The sequence below is a fragment of the Bufo bufo genome, chromosome 10 (genome assembly GCF_905171765.1).
Source record: "Bufo bufo chromosome 10, aBufBuf1.1, whole genome shotgun sequence".
In the NCBI taxonomy this organism is placed as follows: Eukaryota; Metazoa; Chordata; class Amphibia; order Anura; family Bufonidae; genus Bufo; species Bufo bufo.
In genome coordinates, this window is record NC_053398.1 from 52,090,863 (window position 1) to 52,108,241 (window position 17,379).

The 17,379-nt window shown below is 49.0% G+C and overlaps 1 protein-coding gene across 2 annotated transcripts in view; it reads right to left on the reverse strand.

Moving 5' to 3' along the window:
- LOC120980319 (pre-mRNA-processing factor 39-like) overlaps positions 1-17,379 on the reverse strand; it is a 93,937-nt gene that overhangs the window by 5,613 nt on the left and 70,945 nt on the right. For both annotated transcript variants that reach the window (XM_040409353.1, XM_040409352.1), the window contains exons 9-12: positions 11,485-11,611; positions 11,111-11,379; positions 9,905-10,080; positions 7,391-7,465 (exon numbers count right to left, since the gene is read on the reverse strand). In XM_040409353.1, the coding sequence (XP_040265287.1) occupies positions 7,391-7,465; positions 9,905-10,080; positions 11,111-11,379; positions 11,485-11,611 (647 nt within the window). The remainder of the gene's footprint in view (positions 1-7,390; positions 7,466-9,904; positions 10,081-11,110; positions 11,380-11,484; positions 11,612-17,379) is intronic.

Below are 17,379 nucleotides of genomic sequence, written 5' to 3' on the forward strand. Positions count from 1 at the left end.
TTCTGTGGACAGCCATTTTCAGGTCTCTCCAGAGATCTTCGATTGGTTTCAAGTCAGGGCTCTGGCTGAGCCATTCACAGAGTTGTCCCTGAGCCACTCCTGTTTTGTCTTGGCTGTGTGCTTAGGATCATTGTCTTGTTGGAAGGTGAACCTTTAGCCCAGTCTGAGGTCCAGAGCACTCTGGATCAGGTTTTCATTAAGGGTACTTTCACACTTGGGTTGTGAAGATCCGGCAGTCAGTTCCGTCGCCGGAACTGCCGTCCGGATCCGGAAATCCGTGTGCAAACGGATAGCATTTGTAGATGGATCCGTCTAACAAACGCATTAAAACACCGGATCCGTCTCTCCGGTGTCATCTGGAAAAACTGATCCGGTATTTTTATTTTTTGGGGATTTTTAAAGGTCTGCGCAACTTAAAAAATGATTTTTATCTCAATGCAATAAAAAGAAATTGCCACCAAAGGTGTACACAGCCTTTCAGAATTATGGAGGCCATTGGTCTCCTGGGAACTTTCAGTGCAGCAGAATTCTTTTTTTTATATACCTTTCTTCAGATAGGTGCCTCCACACAACCCTGTCTCTGAGCTCTACAGGCAGTTGTTTCCTCCTCATGGCTTGCTTTTTGCTCTGATATGCATTGTCAGCTGTGAGAACTTATATAGACAGGGGTACGTTTTCCCAATCAACTGAATTTACCACAGATGGACTCCAATACAAAATGTAGAAACATCTCAAACATGTTCAGTAGAGTTAAGAGGCCTCCAGAGCTAACTTTCAAGGGTCAAAGCAAAGAGTCTGAATACTTATGTATATGGACATTTTTCTGTTCTGTTTTCACTTTTCTCAAACTGCTGTAACAGAGCTGATACACATTAAATAACCGTCAACCAAATGCTCATTTGTCCGACAATTATTACTCCCAACTCCCCCATAAATCGGCAAGTTTGGCTTAGCCAAGCGTACGTGTTTATTTCAATTAGCAGAGGGGAATATGCTGCTACTATACACCTCTAGCTGCAGCTTATCTCCTGTAGGAGGACTGGGAATTCTAAAAACCAACATGCCAAGTACTTTTTTCCCCTCCGACATCTGCCACCAGTGCAGAGTTGCGTGAACACCTGATTTTTTTTATTTTATTTGAGGTCCGAGATTTAGCTGCAATGAGCAACATTATAGAGTAACATGGTAACATAGTTTATAGGGCTGAAAAAAAATACATCTGTCCATCCAGGTAAGTCTGTTATCCTGCAAGTTGATCCAGAGGAAGGCAAAAAGGAGACTTTTGTATTACTTACCAGTAAAGTCTCTTTCTCGCTCTTCCTTGGGGGACACAGGAAACCATGGGGTATAGCTCTGCTCCCTAGGAGGCGTGACACTAAGTGAAAGCTGTAAGCCCCTCCTCCATCAGCTATACCCTTCAGCCTGGAGAAGAGACTGCCAGTTGCGTGTCCAAGTAGTGAAAGATAACCACCAACCGGAAAAAAGAACCGTCAAGCCCCAACGGGGGCAACCAAGCCGGAACCACAACTGTAAACCCAAATGAAGGGCGGGTGCTGTGTCCCCCAAGGAAGAGCGAGAAAGAGACTTTACTGGTAAGTAATACAAAAGTCTCCTTTTCTCGCCCATATTCCTTGGGGGACACAGGAAACCATGGGACGTTCCAGAGCAGTCCCAGAAGGGAGGGACCAGAACAAACTAGACCAACACCAGAGGCATCAATCAACTGCCGCCTGCAACACCAGACGGCCTAAAGCAGCGTCAGCCGACGCATGAGTATGCACCCTGTAGAACTTGGTGAAGGTGTGCAAGGAGGACCAAGTGGCCGCCTTGCAAATCTGCTCCGTAGAAGCCCGATTTCTCTGAGCCCAGGAAGCCCCGACCGCTCTAGTGGAATGAGCGGTAACACCGAGGGGCGGAACCTTGCCCTTGGCGAGATAAGCCTCAGTAACAGCCATCTTGACAAAACGGGCGATAGCAACTTTGGATGCCGCCAACCCTCTGCGCGACCCCTCCGGAACCACAAAGAGCGAGTCAGTACGCCTGAAAGAGCTGGTTACCTCCAGGTAAACCTTGAGCGCCCTGACAACGTCCAGGCGATGAAGTTCCCTCTCCCTAGGGTGGGAAGGGGAAGGACACAAAGAGGGGAGAACGATGTCCTCGTTCAGATGAAAGGCGGAGACCACCTTAGGAAGGAAGGAAGGGACCGGACGAAGAACTACCTTGTCCTGGTGGAACACTAGGAAAGGTTCCAGACAGGAGAGTGCAGCCAATTCGGACACCCTCCGAAGAGAGGTGACGGCTACAAGGAAAATAACCTTGCAGGACAGAAGTCGCAAGGAAACCGTCCGCAGAGGCTCGAAAGGAGAAGCCTGGAGCGCTGAGAGAACCAGGTTCAGGTCCCAGGGCGGTACCGGAGGCCGGTACGGGGGAACCGCGTGAGCCACGCCCTGAAGGAAGGTCTTGACAGGACCAAGGGGGGCCAGTGGGCGCTGAAACAAAATGGACAGCGCAGACACCTGACCCTTCAAAGAACTAAGACCCAGACCTTGGGCAAGTCCGCTCTGCAGGAAGGACAAAACGGTGGGGAGAGAAAAGCGGAGCGGAGGAATCCCCAGATCGGCACAGAACCCCAAATAGGTCCTCCAGGTCCTATAATAGATCCTAGAAGAGGACGGCTTACGGGCGCGGATCATGGTGCGGACGACATCCGCAGAAAAACCCCTACGTGTCAGGACGGTGGTCTCAACAACCACGCCGTCAAACGTAGGGACCTTAAACGCGGGTGGAAGATCGGTCCCTGAGAGAGAAGATCTTCCCTGGCGGGCAGCGGCCAGGGCGCGTCTGCCAGGAGCAGCATGAGGTCGGCATACCAAGACCGGCGGGGCCAGTCCGGAGCGACCAGAATTACCGAGACGCCTTCCGCCGCGATCTTCCGAAGGACCTTGGGCAGGAGTGGGATGGGAGGGAATATGTATGGACGCGCGAAGCCTCGCCAAGGAAGAACGAGGGCGTCGGCTCCGCAAGCTCCCGGATCCCTGGCCCTGGACAGATAGGCGGGGACCTTGTGATTGAACTTGGAGGCCATGAGGTCCACGTCCGGTATGCCCCAACGAAGGCAAATGGCCTCGAATACCTCCGGGTGAAGAGACCACTCGCCGGGGTCGACAGTGGTGCGACTGAGGAAGTCCGCCGCCCAATTGTCCACCCCTGGAATAAAAATTGCCGATAGGGCCGGGACGTGGGCTTCCGCCCAACGGAGAATGCTGGAGACCTCCCTCATTGCAGCAGCGCTGCGAGTGCCCCCCTGGTGGTTTATGTACGCCACAGCCGTGGCGTTGTCCGATTGTACACGAACTGGATGACCCTTCAACAGATGAGTCCAGTGTCGTAGAGACAAAAGGGCCGCTCTCAGCTCCAGGACATTGATCGAGAGTTTGGACTCCAACGGAGACCAAATGCCCTGGACGGAACGGGGAGGAAACACGCCTCCCCAGCCCAAGAGACTGGCATCGGTTGTAACCACCAACCAGTTGAGTGGCAGAAAAGACCTGCCCAGAAGAGGGGACTGTAACCACCAGCGGAGAGATGACCTCACCGGAGGCGATAGATGGAAGGGATGATCCAGAGACTGCGGCGATTTGTCCCAGGAGGAGAGGATCGCCCGTTGGAGAGGGCGGGAGTGAAACTGCGCAAACGGGATTGCCTCGAAGCAGGCAACCATCTGCCCCAAGACCCGCATGCAGAAGCGGAAGGACGGTCGACGGTGGAGAAGGAGACCCCGAACCGCCCCACGGAGGATCAGACGTTTTTCCGAGGGAAGACGTACCTCCGCCGCTCCCGTGTCTAAAAGCATTCCCAGGAAGACCAGTTGTCTGGAGGGGGGAAGGGAGGACTTGGGGAAGTTGATGACCCAACCGAACCTCGTCAGAGTCTCTAGAGTGAGATCCACGCTGGCAACCGCTTGAGAAAGGGACGGAGCCTTGATGAGGATATCGTCCAAGTACGGTAGCAGAAAAACACCCCTGGAACGGAGTAAGGCCAAAACCGGGGCCAGGACCTTGGTGAACACCCGGGGGGCTGTTGCCAGCCCAAAGGGAAGGGCGACAAACTGGAAGTGGAGGTCCCCCACGGCGAATCGGAGGAAGCGATGGTGACACCGGGCTACCGGAACATGGAGGTAGGCATCCTGTATATCGATGGAAGACATGAAATCTCCCTGCTCCAGGGAAGCCACCGCGGAACGGAGGGACTCCATCCGAAACCGTCGAAGGAGGAGAAAACGGTTGAGCTTTTTGAGGTCCAAAATGGGCCGCATGGAACCTCCCTTCTTGGGAACTACAAAGAGGTTCGAGTAGAACCCTTGGAACCTTTCCTCTAGAGGAACGGGGGTAATCACCCCCCTGTCCAGTAAGGCTTGAACGGCCGCGGAGAACGCAACCGCGCGTTTCGGGTCCCGTGGCGGGCGGGAGCGAAAAAACCGATCTGGAGGGAAGGATGCAAATTCGATTTTGTATCCGGAGCACACAATTTCGAGGGCCCAGGCGTCGGAGACGTGAGCCAACCAGACGTCCCTGAAAAGGAGGAGCCGGCCCCCCCCGGGTGGGTGGGGGCGCGCCTTCAGGCAGAGGATTGCTTTGCTGCGGGTGTGCGGGCAGCCTGCGGCTTGCGCCAGGAGGGCTGCGCCCGAAAAAACGGCTTCCTATGTTTGTCCGGAGCCGAAGCGGCAGCTGTGGTGGGAGCCCCAGAGGCCCTGCGGGAGGACCGAAAACGAGACGCACCAGGGCGTCCGCGGGGGGCGCCCCTGGCTTGGGGTTGAGGAAGATGGGTGCTTTTACCACCCGTGGCCTCCGAAATAAGTTCGTCTAGGCGGACCCCGAAAAGGCGGGAACCCGCAAACGGTAGCCCCGCCAAGGAACGTTTGGAGGCAGCGTCCGCTTTCCAAACCTTCAGCCAGAGCTCCCTCCTGACGGAAACTGCCAGGGCGGAGGAGCGTGCAATAAGGGCTCCCGCATCAAGGGAGGCCTCACAAACAAAATTCCCAGCCCGAACAATAAGCTGGGCCAAGGAACGCAGGTCCTGGATAGGGACGTCCGAGTCCAACTCCTGTTCCAGCTGCGCACCCCAAGCAGAAATTGCTTTCCCTGCCCAAGCAGAGGCAAAAACCGGTCTGAGAGCAGAACCGGAGGCAGCAAAAATGCCCTTAGAAAGGGTCTCCATGCGACGGTCCTCCGCTGACTGAAGAGAGGACCCGTCGGGAACAGGGATGGCCGTGTTCTTTGACAGCCGGGCCACAGGGGGGTCCACCTTGGGTGGGGAAGACCATGTGGCCACGACATCTGCTGGAAAAGGATAGCAAATGTCCAGCTTCTTGGGGTTGACAAAACGGGCGTCCGGGCGAGCCCAAGCCTTAGACACCACAGAGGAGAAATCAGAGTGGATTGGAAAGACCTTTGAGACCTGCCTGGGTCTGATAAATGAGACGCTAGCTGCGTCCGAGCTAGGGGGATCATCCTGCACCTTAAAGGTGTCACGAATATCAGAGATGAGTTGACCCATCGCTGAGGCTAGCTTGGACGGCAGGGCCGAGTCCATTTCCAAATCTGAAACCGCCAATTCACCTTCAGAGAGCGAATCCTTTGGAGAGGAGAGGCTCGTCTGGGTGCGCACGCGTGGCGGGGAGAGGGAGGCATCCGAGGAGGAGGCTCGCTCTACTCTAATACGCTTCTGAGAGTGCCTAGCTCGGGAGGGGTCACTAAAAGAGAGTGAACCCGCTGCAGCGGCAGAAGCGGTGGACCCGGAGGGCGCGACAGTAAGAGTGGCGTCCTGCGGGGTAGGCGGCCTGTCTATTAGGCGGCCCACGACATGAGTGAGGCTTTCCACGGCCTGGGACAGGGATCTAGCCCAGTCAGGCGGGTCAGAGGCAGCAGGGAGCGACACAGCGGGCGACTGAGGCTGCGGTGGAGCCCGGCATGCAGTACAGTGCGGATCAGACTGCCCCCGGGGAAAGGGTTCCCTACAAGCAGTACAGGCATGGTACCAAGGCTTGGCGGCTGCAGAAGGGTCTGACATGGTGGAACAAGATGTTGCACTTAAAGTGGGAGACCCCAAGGAGAGAAAACGGGGATAACACCCAAGCGACAGTACTGTGGCACGGAGGGGGTTAAAAGTCCTACCAGACCCGGATGATGCAAGCGGCAGCGGTAACAGACTGAGGAGGCTGTGGAGGAGAGGCAGCAGCACCGGCTTCGGATCGCACTGCAGAGAGGATTCCACGCAGCACTTGCGATGAACCCGGAAGTAGCGGAGCGCATGTAGGAAGCTCCGCCCCCTCTCTGCCGCTCTGAAGCAGAGCCGCGCGCGCGCGGCAAAATGATTTTAACCCCCAAGGATCATGAAGTGCCGGCCTGAAATGGCGCCGTTCACGCCAAGAAAGCGGCCCCCTCCTTTTCCTGCAGCCGTCCCCTGAAGGTAGCGTCCCTGGTCAAGGACCCAGATAAACTCCCCTGCCCGATACGGTCCCGATATATGCCGGGGGGGGGGGGGGGGGGGGGGGGGGAGAATGGCGCACGATGTAGCAGTGGCCATGTAGTAACAGTGGCCATGGGAGCCCAGGAGGCCTGTAGCAGCGGTGGGAGGGAGGAAGGGGAGGCTGGAGCAGCCTGTCTCACCATACGCTGTCTTCACCCTCAATCCATCCAGCGGGGTCGCCCCTTCAGCTCCTGGCACCGCAGTGGCAGGAAGCCGGGGGAGGGACTTGGCGTGCGGGCGACCCTGAGCTGGCGGGACGCAGGGGAGCGAGGCTGCCCTGGTCCACCTTGTCTTCTGTGGGGGAGGCGGCAGTGCGGAATTACCGGCACTGGCGCAACTCAACCCCGGGAGAAACAGAGGGGTCTAATGCGCCTCTGTTGTCCCTGTAAGTAGAAAAAACCGAATTAAAAACAACAAATAACGCAAAAATAAAAAATCATAGGAAAACAACCCTGCATAAGCAGGGGGTGTCTTGCCTCCTTGGACACTAAGCAAAAACTGGCAGTCTCTTCTCCAGGCTGAAGGGTATAGCTGATGGAGGAGGGGCTTACAGCTTTCACTTAGTGTCACGCCTCCTAGGGAGCAGAGCTATACCCCATGGTTTCCTGTGTCCCCCAAGGAATATGGGCGAGAAAAAGAAGCCTTGATAGAAGCCAACTCTAGTAACTATAACCTGTAATGTTATTAACCTCCAGAAATACATCCAGGCCCCTCCTGAACTCTGAGAGTTCCATAGTCTCACTGCTCTTACCGTAAGGAATCCTCTTCTATGTTTGTGTACAAACCTTCTATCCTCTGGACGCAGAGGATGACCCCTAATAGAGTAACAGAGATAATCTTTGATAAATGATAAAACTCTTACTTGTCATGAACAGCTTTTCTCTTGAACTCTTCCTGCTTCAGTAGTGTTTGATGCTCATCGTAGGCATTAAGTAAACTGCAAGTGGAAATAAAGACGTATATTTACACTGAAAAACAAATTCATTGGGTTTACCCTCATTGGAACTGTGGAGCTCTGTTGCTTGTGAAAAACAGCTAATCAATGGAGTGCCACCTATTTGATATTGATGACCCATCCTAAGGTTAGGTCATCATTAAGTAAGTTCTGGAGAGAGAGCATTATGCGAAATAAAAGACTCTTGGAACATGTATAGAATACTTTTATTTACCATTTAGTGTTGCATGTTCTACTATGGCCATTATCCCCTTCACGCATTATCACGTACATGTACGTGAGCGAATGTGGCTCCTTGCTGCATCCTCACGTGCATATATGTGATGGGATCTGGCGGGTGCAGGAGCTGCACCCGCCCGATCCGCAGCACGGGCCCGGCTGTTACTGATGTGTGCGGTGATGCTGGCGGATTAACTCTTTCACGTGCGGCGGTCAGCGCTGACCACGACACATGCGGGGTATACAGAGGGGGCATCGGAGCTGCCCGCCTACGGAAGCCCAGGAGATCCCGCCTGAGCGCTGGGTCTCCTAGGCAACTGTCAGCGTCTCACTGTGTGTGACGCTGACAGTTCAATTCAGTACATGACAGAATGTATTGTACTGAATTGAAACAGTGATCAAATCTGGAAAAGATGAAGTCTTTATATAATAAAAAAAAAAAAAGTTTCAAGTAAAAAAAAAAAAAAAGCGTCCTTTTTCCAAAATAAAGTATAAAAAAATTATAAAAAATAGGGAAAAAAAGAAAAGTTGACATATTACGTATCGCCGCGTCCGTATAGACCGGCTCTATAAAAATATCTCATGACCATGAACACAGTCAAAAAAGTTAAATAAAAACAACATTTTTTTTGTCACCTTACATCACTAAAAGTGCAACACCAAGCGATTAAAAAGGCGTATGCCCCCCAAAATAGTACAAATCTAACAGTCACCTCATCCCGCAAAAAATTTGCCCCTACCTAAGACAATCTCCCAAAAAATAAAAAAAACTATAGCTCTCAGACTATGGAGACACTAAAACATGATCTTTTTGTTTCAAAAATATTAGTGTATAAAACGTTAATAATAAAAAAAATTGATATATTAGGTATCACATGACACACCCCTCAGATGAACACAGTAAAAAAAAAAAAAAAATACAAATGGTGTAAAAAAAAAAGCTATTTTTTTTGTCACCTTACATCACAAAAAGTGTAATACCAAGCGATCAAAAAGTCATACACACTCCAAAATTGTACCAATAAAACAGTCAGCTCATCCTGCAAAAAAATTTGACTCTACATAAGACAGTCGCCCAAAAATGCTTTATTATGTAAAATTGAAACAAACAAAAAAAGTTGTCATATTTGGTATTGCCGCGTCCATAACAACCTGCTCTATAAAAATAGCACATGATATAACCTGTCAGATGAACATTGTAAATAACAAAAAATAAAAATGGTGCCAAAACAGCTATATTTTGTCACCTTGCCTCACAAAAAGTGTAATATAGAGCAATCAAAAATCATATACCCTACAATAGTACCAACTGCCACCATATCCCGTAGTTTCCAAAATGGGGTCATTTTTTGGAGTTTCTACTCTAGGGGTGCATCAGGGGGTCTTCAAATGTAACATGTCCCTCCAAAAACAATATGGCATTCCTTTCCTTCTGCGCCCTGCCGTGTGCCCGTACAGCAGTTGACGATCAAAAATGGGGTGTTTCTGTAATCTACAGACTCAGGGTAATAAATATTGAGTTTTGTTTGGCTGTTAACCCTTGCTTTGTTAGTGGAAAAAATGGAATAAAATGGAAAATCTGCCAAAAAAGTGAAATTCTGAAATTTCATCTCCATTTTCCTTCAATTCTTGTGGAACATCTAAAGGGTTAACAAAGTTAGTAAAATCAGTTTTGAATACCTTGAGGGGTGTAGTTTCTAAATGGGGTGGTTTCTATTGTGTAAGCCTCACAAAGTGACTTCAGACCTGAACTGGTCCTTAAAAAGTGGCTTTTGGAAATTTTCTAAAAAATTTGAAGGTTTACTTCTTAAACGTCTAAGCCTTCTAACGTCCCCCAAAAATAAAATGTCATTCACAAAATGATCCAAACATGAAGTAGACATATGGGGAATGTAAAGTAATAACTATTTTTGGAGGTATTACTGTCTATTCTAAAAGTAGAGAAATGGAAATTTGGTATTATTTTTATAAATAAAAATGATTATTTTTTTTACTCAATTTTACCACTGTTATGAAGAACAATATGTGACAAGAAAATCTCAGAATACCCTGGATAAGTAAAAGCGTTTTAACGTTATTACCACATAAAGTGACACATGTCAGATTTGCTAAAAATGAAGGGGGTCTTGAAGGGGTTAAATCTACAAGACGGGACTCATTTTTAGCATTCATCATGTTATGGAAAATGGCAAGACTTGGTACCTTTTAATATTGTTGCCGCAGTCTTCCAGGAACTCTAGACGTCTCTGTGACAATATCCCCTTAATAGCATCATGGATGTTGCTGTTCAGGGCTCTTTTCACACAATGCATCACACTATCCACATCATCTCTGGCCATCTCAACCTCCAACAGGCACTGATGCAGGTAAGGACTATTCTGGAAGAATATGTGGAAGCCAAAAAGATATGCTTAAACCTTTCACCTACTACTAGAGAGAAAACGATAACTGTATACAGTATAATATCAGACTGCTTCTGGATAAACAGATTTAAAAAAAAATACCGGTATTGTACCCAGGGCCCCAGTGCTGCAAGGCACTTGTATTAACTTGTACCCAGAGCCACCATGGTGCCCTGCTGCTCACAAAAAGGTATACAGTGTGGACGTGAAACTACTTGCCTTGTCCACAAACTGTAGATACACATATTTCTTGAATAGGCCAGCAATTTCAGACAGATGGGGTCCCACACCTATGTGTAGAATGGGGCCCCCAAAGTGACTGCGCATGTGCGGCGTGCTTTCCATTCACTTCTATGGGAGCCCTGACAATAGGCGATTGTGCGTGCTTGTCTATTTTTCGGAAGTCCAATAGAAATGAATGAAGACCGCATTGTACATTCACTTCTATGGGACTGCTGGAAATAGCAGAGGCAGCGCTGTTTTCTGAACTCCCATAGAAATGAATGGAGGGCGGCTGCACACTTTGGGGGCTCCGTCACACCCTATCCTAGCGACATGCCACCGATGTCTGCGGTCAGACTACCACTTTAAATAACCGTTGATCACATGCTCGTTTGTCAAATACAATTATTTCTCCCGACTTCCCCATAAACATGTATGTGTAGCTAGGTCAAGCATTCTTGCTCATTTCAATGGGGAGAAATCTGCTGCCAGACATCTTTGGTGGCTTCTAAGGGTGAATTTACAAGACCTGATTGTCGGGAACAAACATTCCTGCGAACGCTCGTTCTCGACAATCTGCCCGTCTTAATGTGCCGCCGAAAAGAGACATTTTCTTTTGCTCATCTTTGCAAGTCTCTGCATATTTTATGCTGGATGTATTTTTAACCCCTTAAAGGGGTTGTTCCATCATGTCAACTGGTCATCTACCCACTGCCACTAAACATGCAGCAATTTATTTTAATTTTCCAGCACTGCAGGCCGATAATTGTGGGCGCTTTCTTACCGGATCCTTCTTGAGAGCGTCAACTAGTACATCTCTGGCCTTTTCTGGATCTTTCTCCAGCTTTAGAAGTAGTCGAGAAAGTTTCACGGCATAAAATGCTGCCATTTCTGTGCCCGAGCTATTTTGGACAGCTTCTCTGAGTAATCTCTCTGCCTCTTGCAGATTTCCATTCCGCCGTTCAAAGTTCACACGCCTTAGGCGCACCATGACCACTCCAGGTAACACCTTCTCCAGGTTGCACATAATGGCTCGAGCAGAATCCAGTTGTCCTGCAGACAGAAGACCATTGGGACAAGAAATATTTAGTTATTGGATAAAAAACTAAAACATAGCACGTGTGCAAAACTGGCTACTAACTTAATATAATGACATACCAAGCTTTTCTTCAAATAAAGCCCACTGAAGATGTAGTGTAAATTTCAGTGGCAAATGGATCCGACAGGCTCTCTCAAATACAGAACGGGCAGCTTCTACGGAATGTTCTTCCATATACTTAGCATACTGCAGAGATGTACATCATAAGAAATATAGTTAGTATTATACTCGCCTGAAAACTGCGACATGAGATCTAATAAGCAAGCCTTGTGATATTTCGAGGGAATTCTATTCATTCTATGAACAATTATACACCACTAAAATTACCAAGGTTCATCCTGAAATTTTACCCACAAGCCAAACATCCCTAACTTTTTGTGAGTAGTGTATTAGTGATAGGTGGTAAAAATGGGGAATTAAAGGGGCTGTCTCATCATGGACAATGGGGGCATAAGCAGCGCGGTAAGGCCTCGTTCACATCACCGTTTCTCCTTTCTGTTCTCCGGCTCCGTTGAGGAGCAGGAGAACGGAAAGGACGGATTCTGCAGATAACCGAGACCTGAGCGTAACGGAGCCTAAAGACCCCATAGACTATAATGGGGTCTGTTCGGTGTCCGTTCAGATCATTATTTTTGAGCGGAGACGAAAGTCCTGCATGCAGGACTTTCGTCTCCGCTCAAAAATCATGTTCTGAGCAGACACCGAACGGACCCCATTATAGTCTATGGGGTCTTTAGGCTCCGTTCCGCTCAGTTAGGTCTCAGTTATCTGCAGAATCCATCCTTTCCATTCTCCTGCTCCTCAACGGAGCCGGAGAACAGAAAGGAGAAACGGTGATGTGAACAAGGCCTAAGCAGGGAAACAGCAGCTGCTGTTACATCACAACTGTGACTGGGCCTGCAAGCCAGGGCCACAAAAAGCCTCCAGGGCTATTAAAGGGGTTGTCTCATCATGGACAATGGGGGCATAGCGCTAGGATATGCCCCGATTGGCTTATATAGGTGTCCCGCACCTACAGTGGATATAAAAAGTCTACACACCCCTGTTAAAATGTCAGGTTTCTGTGATGTAAAAAAAATGAGACAAAGATAAATCATTTCAGAACTTTTTCCACCTTTAATGTGACCTATGAACTGTACCACTCAATTGAAAAACAAACTGAAATCTTTTAGGTAGAGGGAAGAAAAATATAAAAATAAAATAATATGGTTGCATAAGTGTGTGTCAGGGACCGCGGGGATCAGAAACTGCAGAAATCGCAACAAACCGCAGGTCTGAATTGACCTGCGGTTTGTTGCGATCGCGGACATGGGGGGGTCACGGGACCCCCCCCGCGCATTTAGCCGAGGTGCCTGCTCAATGATTTGAGCAGGCACCGTGTTCCGAACAACACATGACGTACCGGTACATCATGGGTCCTTAAGGACTCGGGAAACATGCCGTACCGGTACGCCATGCGTCCCTAAGGGGTTAAACTAATACTTTGTTGAAGCACCTTTTGATTTTATTACAGCACTCAGTCTTTTTGGGTATGAGTCTATCAGCATGGCACATTTTGACTTGGCAAGATTTGCCCACTCTTCTTTGCAAAAACACTCCAAATCTGTCAGATTGCGAGGGCATCTCCTGTGCACAGCCCTCTTCAGATCACCCCACAGATTTTTGGATTCAGGTCTGGGCTCTGGCTGGGCCATTCCAAAACTTTAATCTTCTTCTGGTGAAGCCATTCCTTTGTTGATTTGGATGTATGCTTTGGGTCGTTGTCATGCTGAAAGATGAAGTTCCTCTTCATGTTCAGCTTTCTAGCAGAAGCCTGAAGGTTTTGTGCCAATATCGACTGGTATTTGGAACTGTTCATAATTCCCTCTAGCTTAACTAAGGCCCCAGTTCCAGCTGAAGAAAAACAGCCCCTTGGCATGATGCTGCCACCGCCATGCTTCACTGTGGGTATGGTGTTCTTTTGGTAAAGTGCAGTGTTGTTTTTGCGCCAAATATATCTTTTGGAATTATAGCCAAAAGGTTCAACCTTGGTTTCATCAGACCATAACACCTTTTCCCACATGCTTTTGGGAGAATTCAGATGTGTTTTTGCAAAATGTAGCCTGGCTTGGATGTTTTTCTTCGTAAGAAAAGGCTTTCGTCTTGCCACTCTACCCCATAGCCCAGACATATGAAGAATATGGGAGATTGTTGTCACATGTACCACACAGCCAGTACTTGCCAGATATTCCTGCAGTTCCTTTAATGTTGCTGTAGGCCTCTTGGTAGCCTCCCAGACCAGTTTTCTTCTCGTCTTTTCATCAATTTTGGAGGGACGTCCAGTTCTTGGTAATGTCACTGTTGTGCCATATTTTCTCCACTTGATGATGACTGTCTTCACTGTGTTCCATGGTATATCTAATGCCTTGGAAATTCTTTTGTACCCTTCTCCTGACTGATACCTTTTAACAATGAGATCCCTCTGATGTTTTGGAAGCTCTCTGTGGACCATGGCTTTTGCTGCCGGATGCGACTAAGAAAATTTAAGGAAAGACCAACTAGAGCAGCTGAACTTTATTTGGGGTTAATCAGAGGCACTTTAAATGATGGCAGGTGTATGCCGACTCCTATTTAACATGATTTTGAATGTGATTGCTTAATTCTGAACACAGCTACATCCCCAGTTATAAGAGGGTGTGCACACTTATGCAACCACATTATTATTTTTTTGTTTTCTTCCCTCCACCTAAAAGATTTCAGTTTTCCAATTGAGTTGTACAGTGTATAGGTCACATTAAAGGTGGAAAAAGTTCTGAAATTATTTATCTTTGTCTCATTTTTTTACAGCACAGAAACCTGACAATTTGACAGGGGTGTGTAGACTTTTTATATCCACTGTATAACAAGAACAGAGCCCCGCAAGTGAAGGAGGGCACACTGCGCATGAGCAGCCGCCCTCCATTCATTTTCTATGGGGCCGGCAAAAATAGCCGAGTGCTGGCTCAGCTATTTCCGTTGGCCCCATAGAAATGAATGGGAGCGGGGGCTGCGCATGCGCAGTACTCTCCCATTCATTTCTATGGGGTGCCGGCTTGGTGGTGGCCGGAACGAAGTCCTCCAGCCACCACATTGTGGGGCTCCTTTCTCGATATGGGTGCGGGTCCCAGCGGTGGGACCCACACCTGTAAGACAATGGGGGCATATCCTAGCGATATGCCCCCATTGTCCATAATGAGACAACCCCTTTAATAGCCCCGGAGGCTTTCTGTGGCCCTGGCTTGGGGGCCCAGTCACAGTTGTGATGTAACAGCAGCTGCTGTGCACTGCTGTTCCCCCTGCTTACTGCCGCGGTCCCGGGCGACGTGTTCAGCGGTGAGCTTGTTCCCTGCAGCACTTCCTTAAGGGCCAGCGTGCGTCACTTCCTGTGCTTTATGGGTTAGGTCATGTGACCTCGCTGACCAATCTTAGACCTCCTGCATATAGATAAGTGGCTCAGCCCCCTTCCCAGATGCCTCAGTGTCAAGGTCCTTGTGTCCTGCTAAGGTTCCTGATATCTGCTTGTGTATCTGACTCGTTACTTGTATTCCTGGACTCTGCTACCTGTTTGATCCCTGCCTGCTTGCCGTGACTCTCCTGTTGTCTGTATTGTGGAGGCAAGGCCCACTTTGTGCGTAATTGTCCACAGAAACTGGGAAACTCCAATGTCTAGGATCAGTTGGAGAGGTGGTCCTAAACAAGGAGAAGTCCTCTCTGAAACTTTCAGTTCCGGTGACTCACTCTCACAAGGGAGTCACACTGTCTGTGCCTGCATTCTTGGACTCTGGGTCAGTCAGTAACTTCATTCAGCAAGCTCTGGTCCATCGATACCGGCTTCCTACCATCCATCTAGAAAGGCCTCTGTCAGTGGCTTCCGTAAATGGACTGCCACTCCCTGAACCTGCGCTTTCTGTTACTATGCCCCTTAAGTTGCAAATAGGGGTTCTGCATTGCATTCAGAGATTATCTCCTTCTATGTGTTGCCAGCGTCCGTGAATCCGGTTATCCTTGGTCTTCCCTGGCTGCGTCAGCACACTCCAGTTCTAGACTGCCACTCCGGTCAGATTCTGCGCTGGGGATCATCCTGCCAGTCCACCTGCTTATCAGAGGTCCGACCTGCTTCCTCGCCTACTGTACCTGTAGACCTGTCTGGACTTCAGCAGTATGCCAGTTTTGCGGATGTCTTTAGTAAGAAAGAGGCAGAGACCCTGCCTCCTTATTGTCCTTATGATTGTCAGATTGACCTTTGCCTGGTGCCACTCCTCCACGCGGTCGAGTCTGCCCACTCTCACTTTCTGAGACCCAAGCATTGTCTGATTACATCAAGAAGAATCTCGAGAGAGGGTTTATCCAGAAATCTACTTCACCAGCCAGGCCTGGGTTTTTCTTTGTGCAGTACAAAGATGGATCCTTACGGCTCTGTATCGACTATCAAGGTCTGAATAAGGTCACAGTCAAGAATCGATACCCTCTTTCGCTAATCTTCGAACTTTGACAGGATCCAGGGAGCTAAGGTCTTCACAAAATTCAACCTGCGCTGCGCATACAATCTTATCTGCATTCGAAAGGGCGATGAGTGGAAGACTGCTTTCAACACTCATAATGGACACTACGAGTATCTCGTCATGCCCTTCGGTCTGTGCAATGCTCCCGCGGTATTCCAGGAATTGGTAAACGATATCTTCCGGGACTTGCTCTATGTCTGCGTGATGTGTACCTGGACGATATACGGATCTATTCTCCAGATTTGACAACTCACCGGAGGCATGTACGTTTAGTTTTACAGCAGTTGAGAGAGAATGGACTTAATGCCAAACTCAAGAAATGCATCTTTGAAAAATCTACCGTACCGTTCTTCGGATACATAATCTCTGATGTCGGGTTGCAGATGGATCCTGAAAAGGGGTTGAATGCAGTAATGGACTGGCCCCGCCCACAGGGTCTTCGTGCTATACAGTGCTCCCTTGGATTTGCTAATTTCTATTGTCCGTTCATCCCGAATTTTTCATCTTTTACATCTCCGCTCTTACTAAGAAAGGGGTGAATGCCAGAGCCTGGACTCCTGAGGTGAAGGCTGCCTTCATCTAATTAAAGAGGTCCTTTTCTTCTGCACCTGTTCTGCGTCACCCCGATGTCTCCTGCCAATTCTTTTTAGAAGTGGATGCCTCCTCCATAGGAGCCGGTGTTTTACTACAGGAAGGTTCCAGGGGCAAGATGTTTACTTGTGGATTTTCCTCCAAGCTCTTCTCCCCTGCTGAGAGTAATTATTGTATAGGAGAAAGAAAGCTTCTGGCCATAAAACTTGCCTTGGAGGAGTGGCATTATCTATTGGAGGGAGCCCAGCATCCGGTGATAATCTTCACTGACCACAAGAACCTTACATATCTGCAGGCGGCCCAGTGTCTGAACCCTAGTCAAGCCAGATGGGCACTCTTCTTCTCTCGTTTTGATTTTGAGCTTCACTTTCGCCTGGCTGAGAAGAACATCAAGGCGGATGCTCTATCTCGGTCATTTGACTTCTCCGACCAGCAGGAGGAGCCCCAGTACATTGTAGATCCTGCTTGCTTGATCACAGTGGCTCCTTTCCTGGTAAAAGACATCCCTCCCGGGAAGACATTCGTGCCATCTGCCAGGAGAAAACATATTCTAGCTTGGGGGCACAACTGGACTCTGCTACCTGTTTGATCCCTGCCTGCTTGCCTTGACTCTCCTGTTGTCAACCCGGATTGCCTGACCTGTACCTGTGCCGCCTGCCCTGACCTATTGCCTGTTTGACTTCGCTTCTGCCTCATCCTTCGGTCCTGCACTGTTGCTCCTGGTTACGACTCAGCCTGCTGACAACGCCTGTACCTCTGGTAACTTGCTCGGGTACCTCCTGGTCCAGCTGCTTTGTGTACCAATCCTCCTAAAGGATAGCGACTAGGGATCGACCGATTATC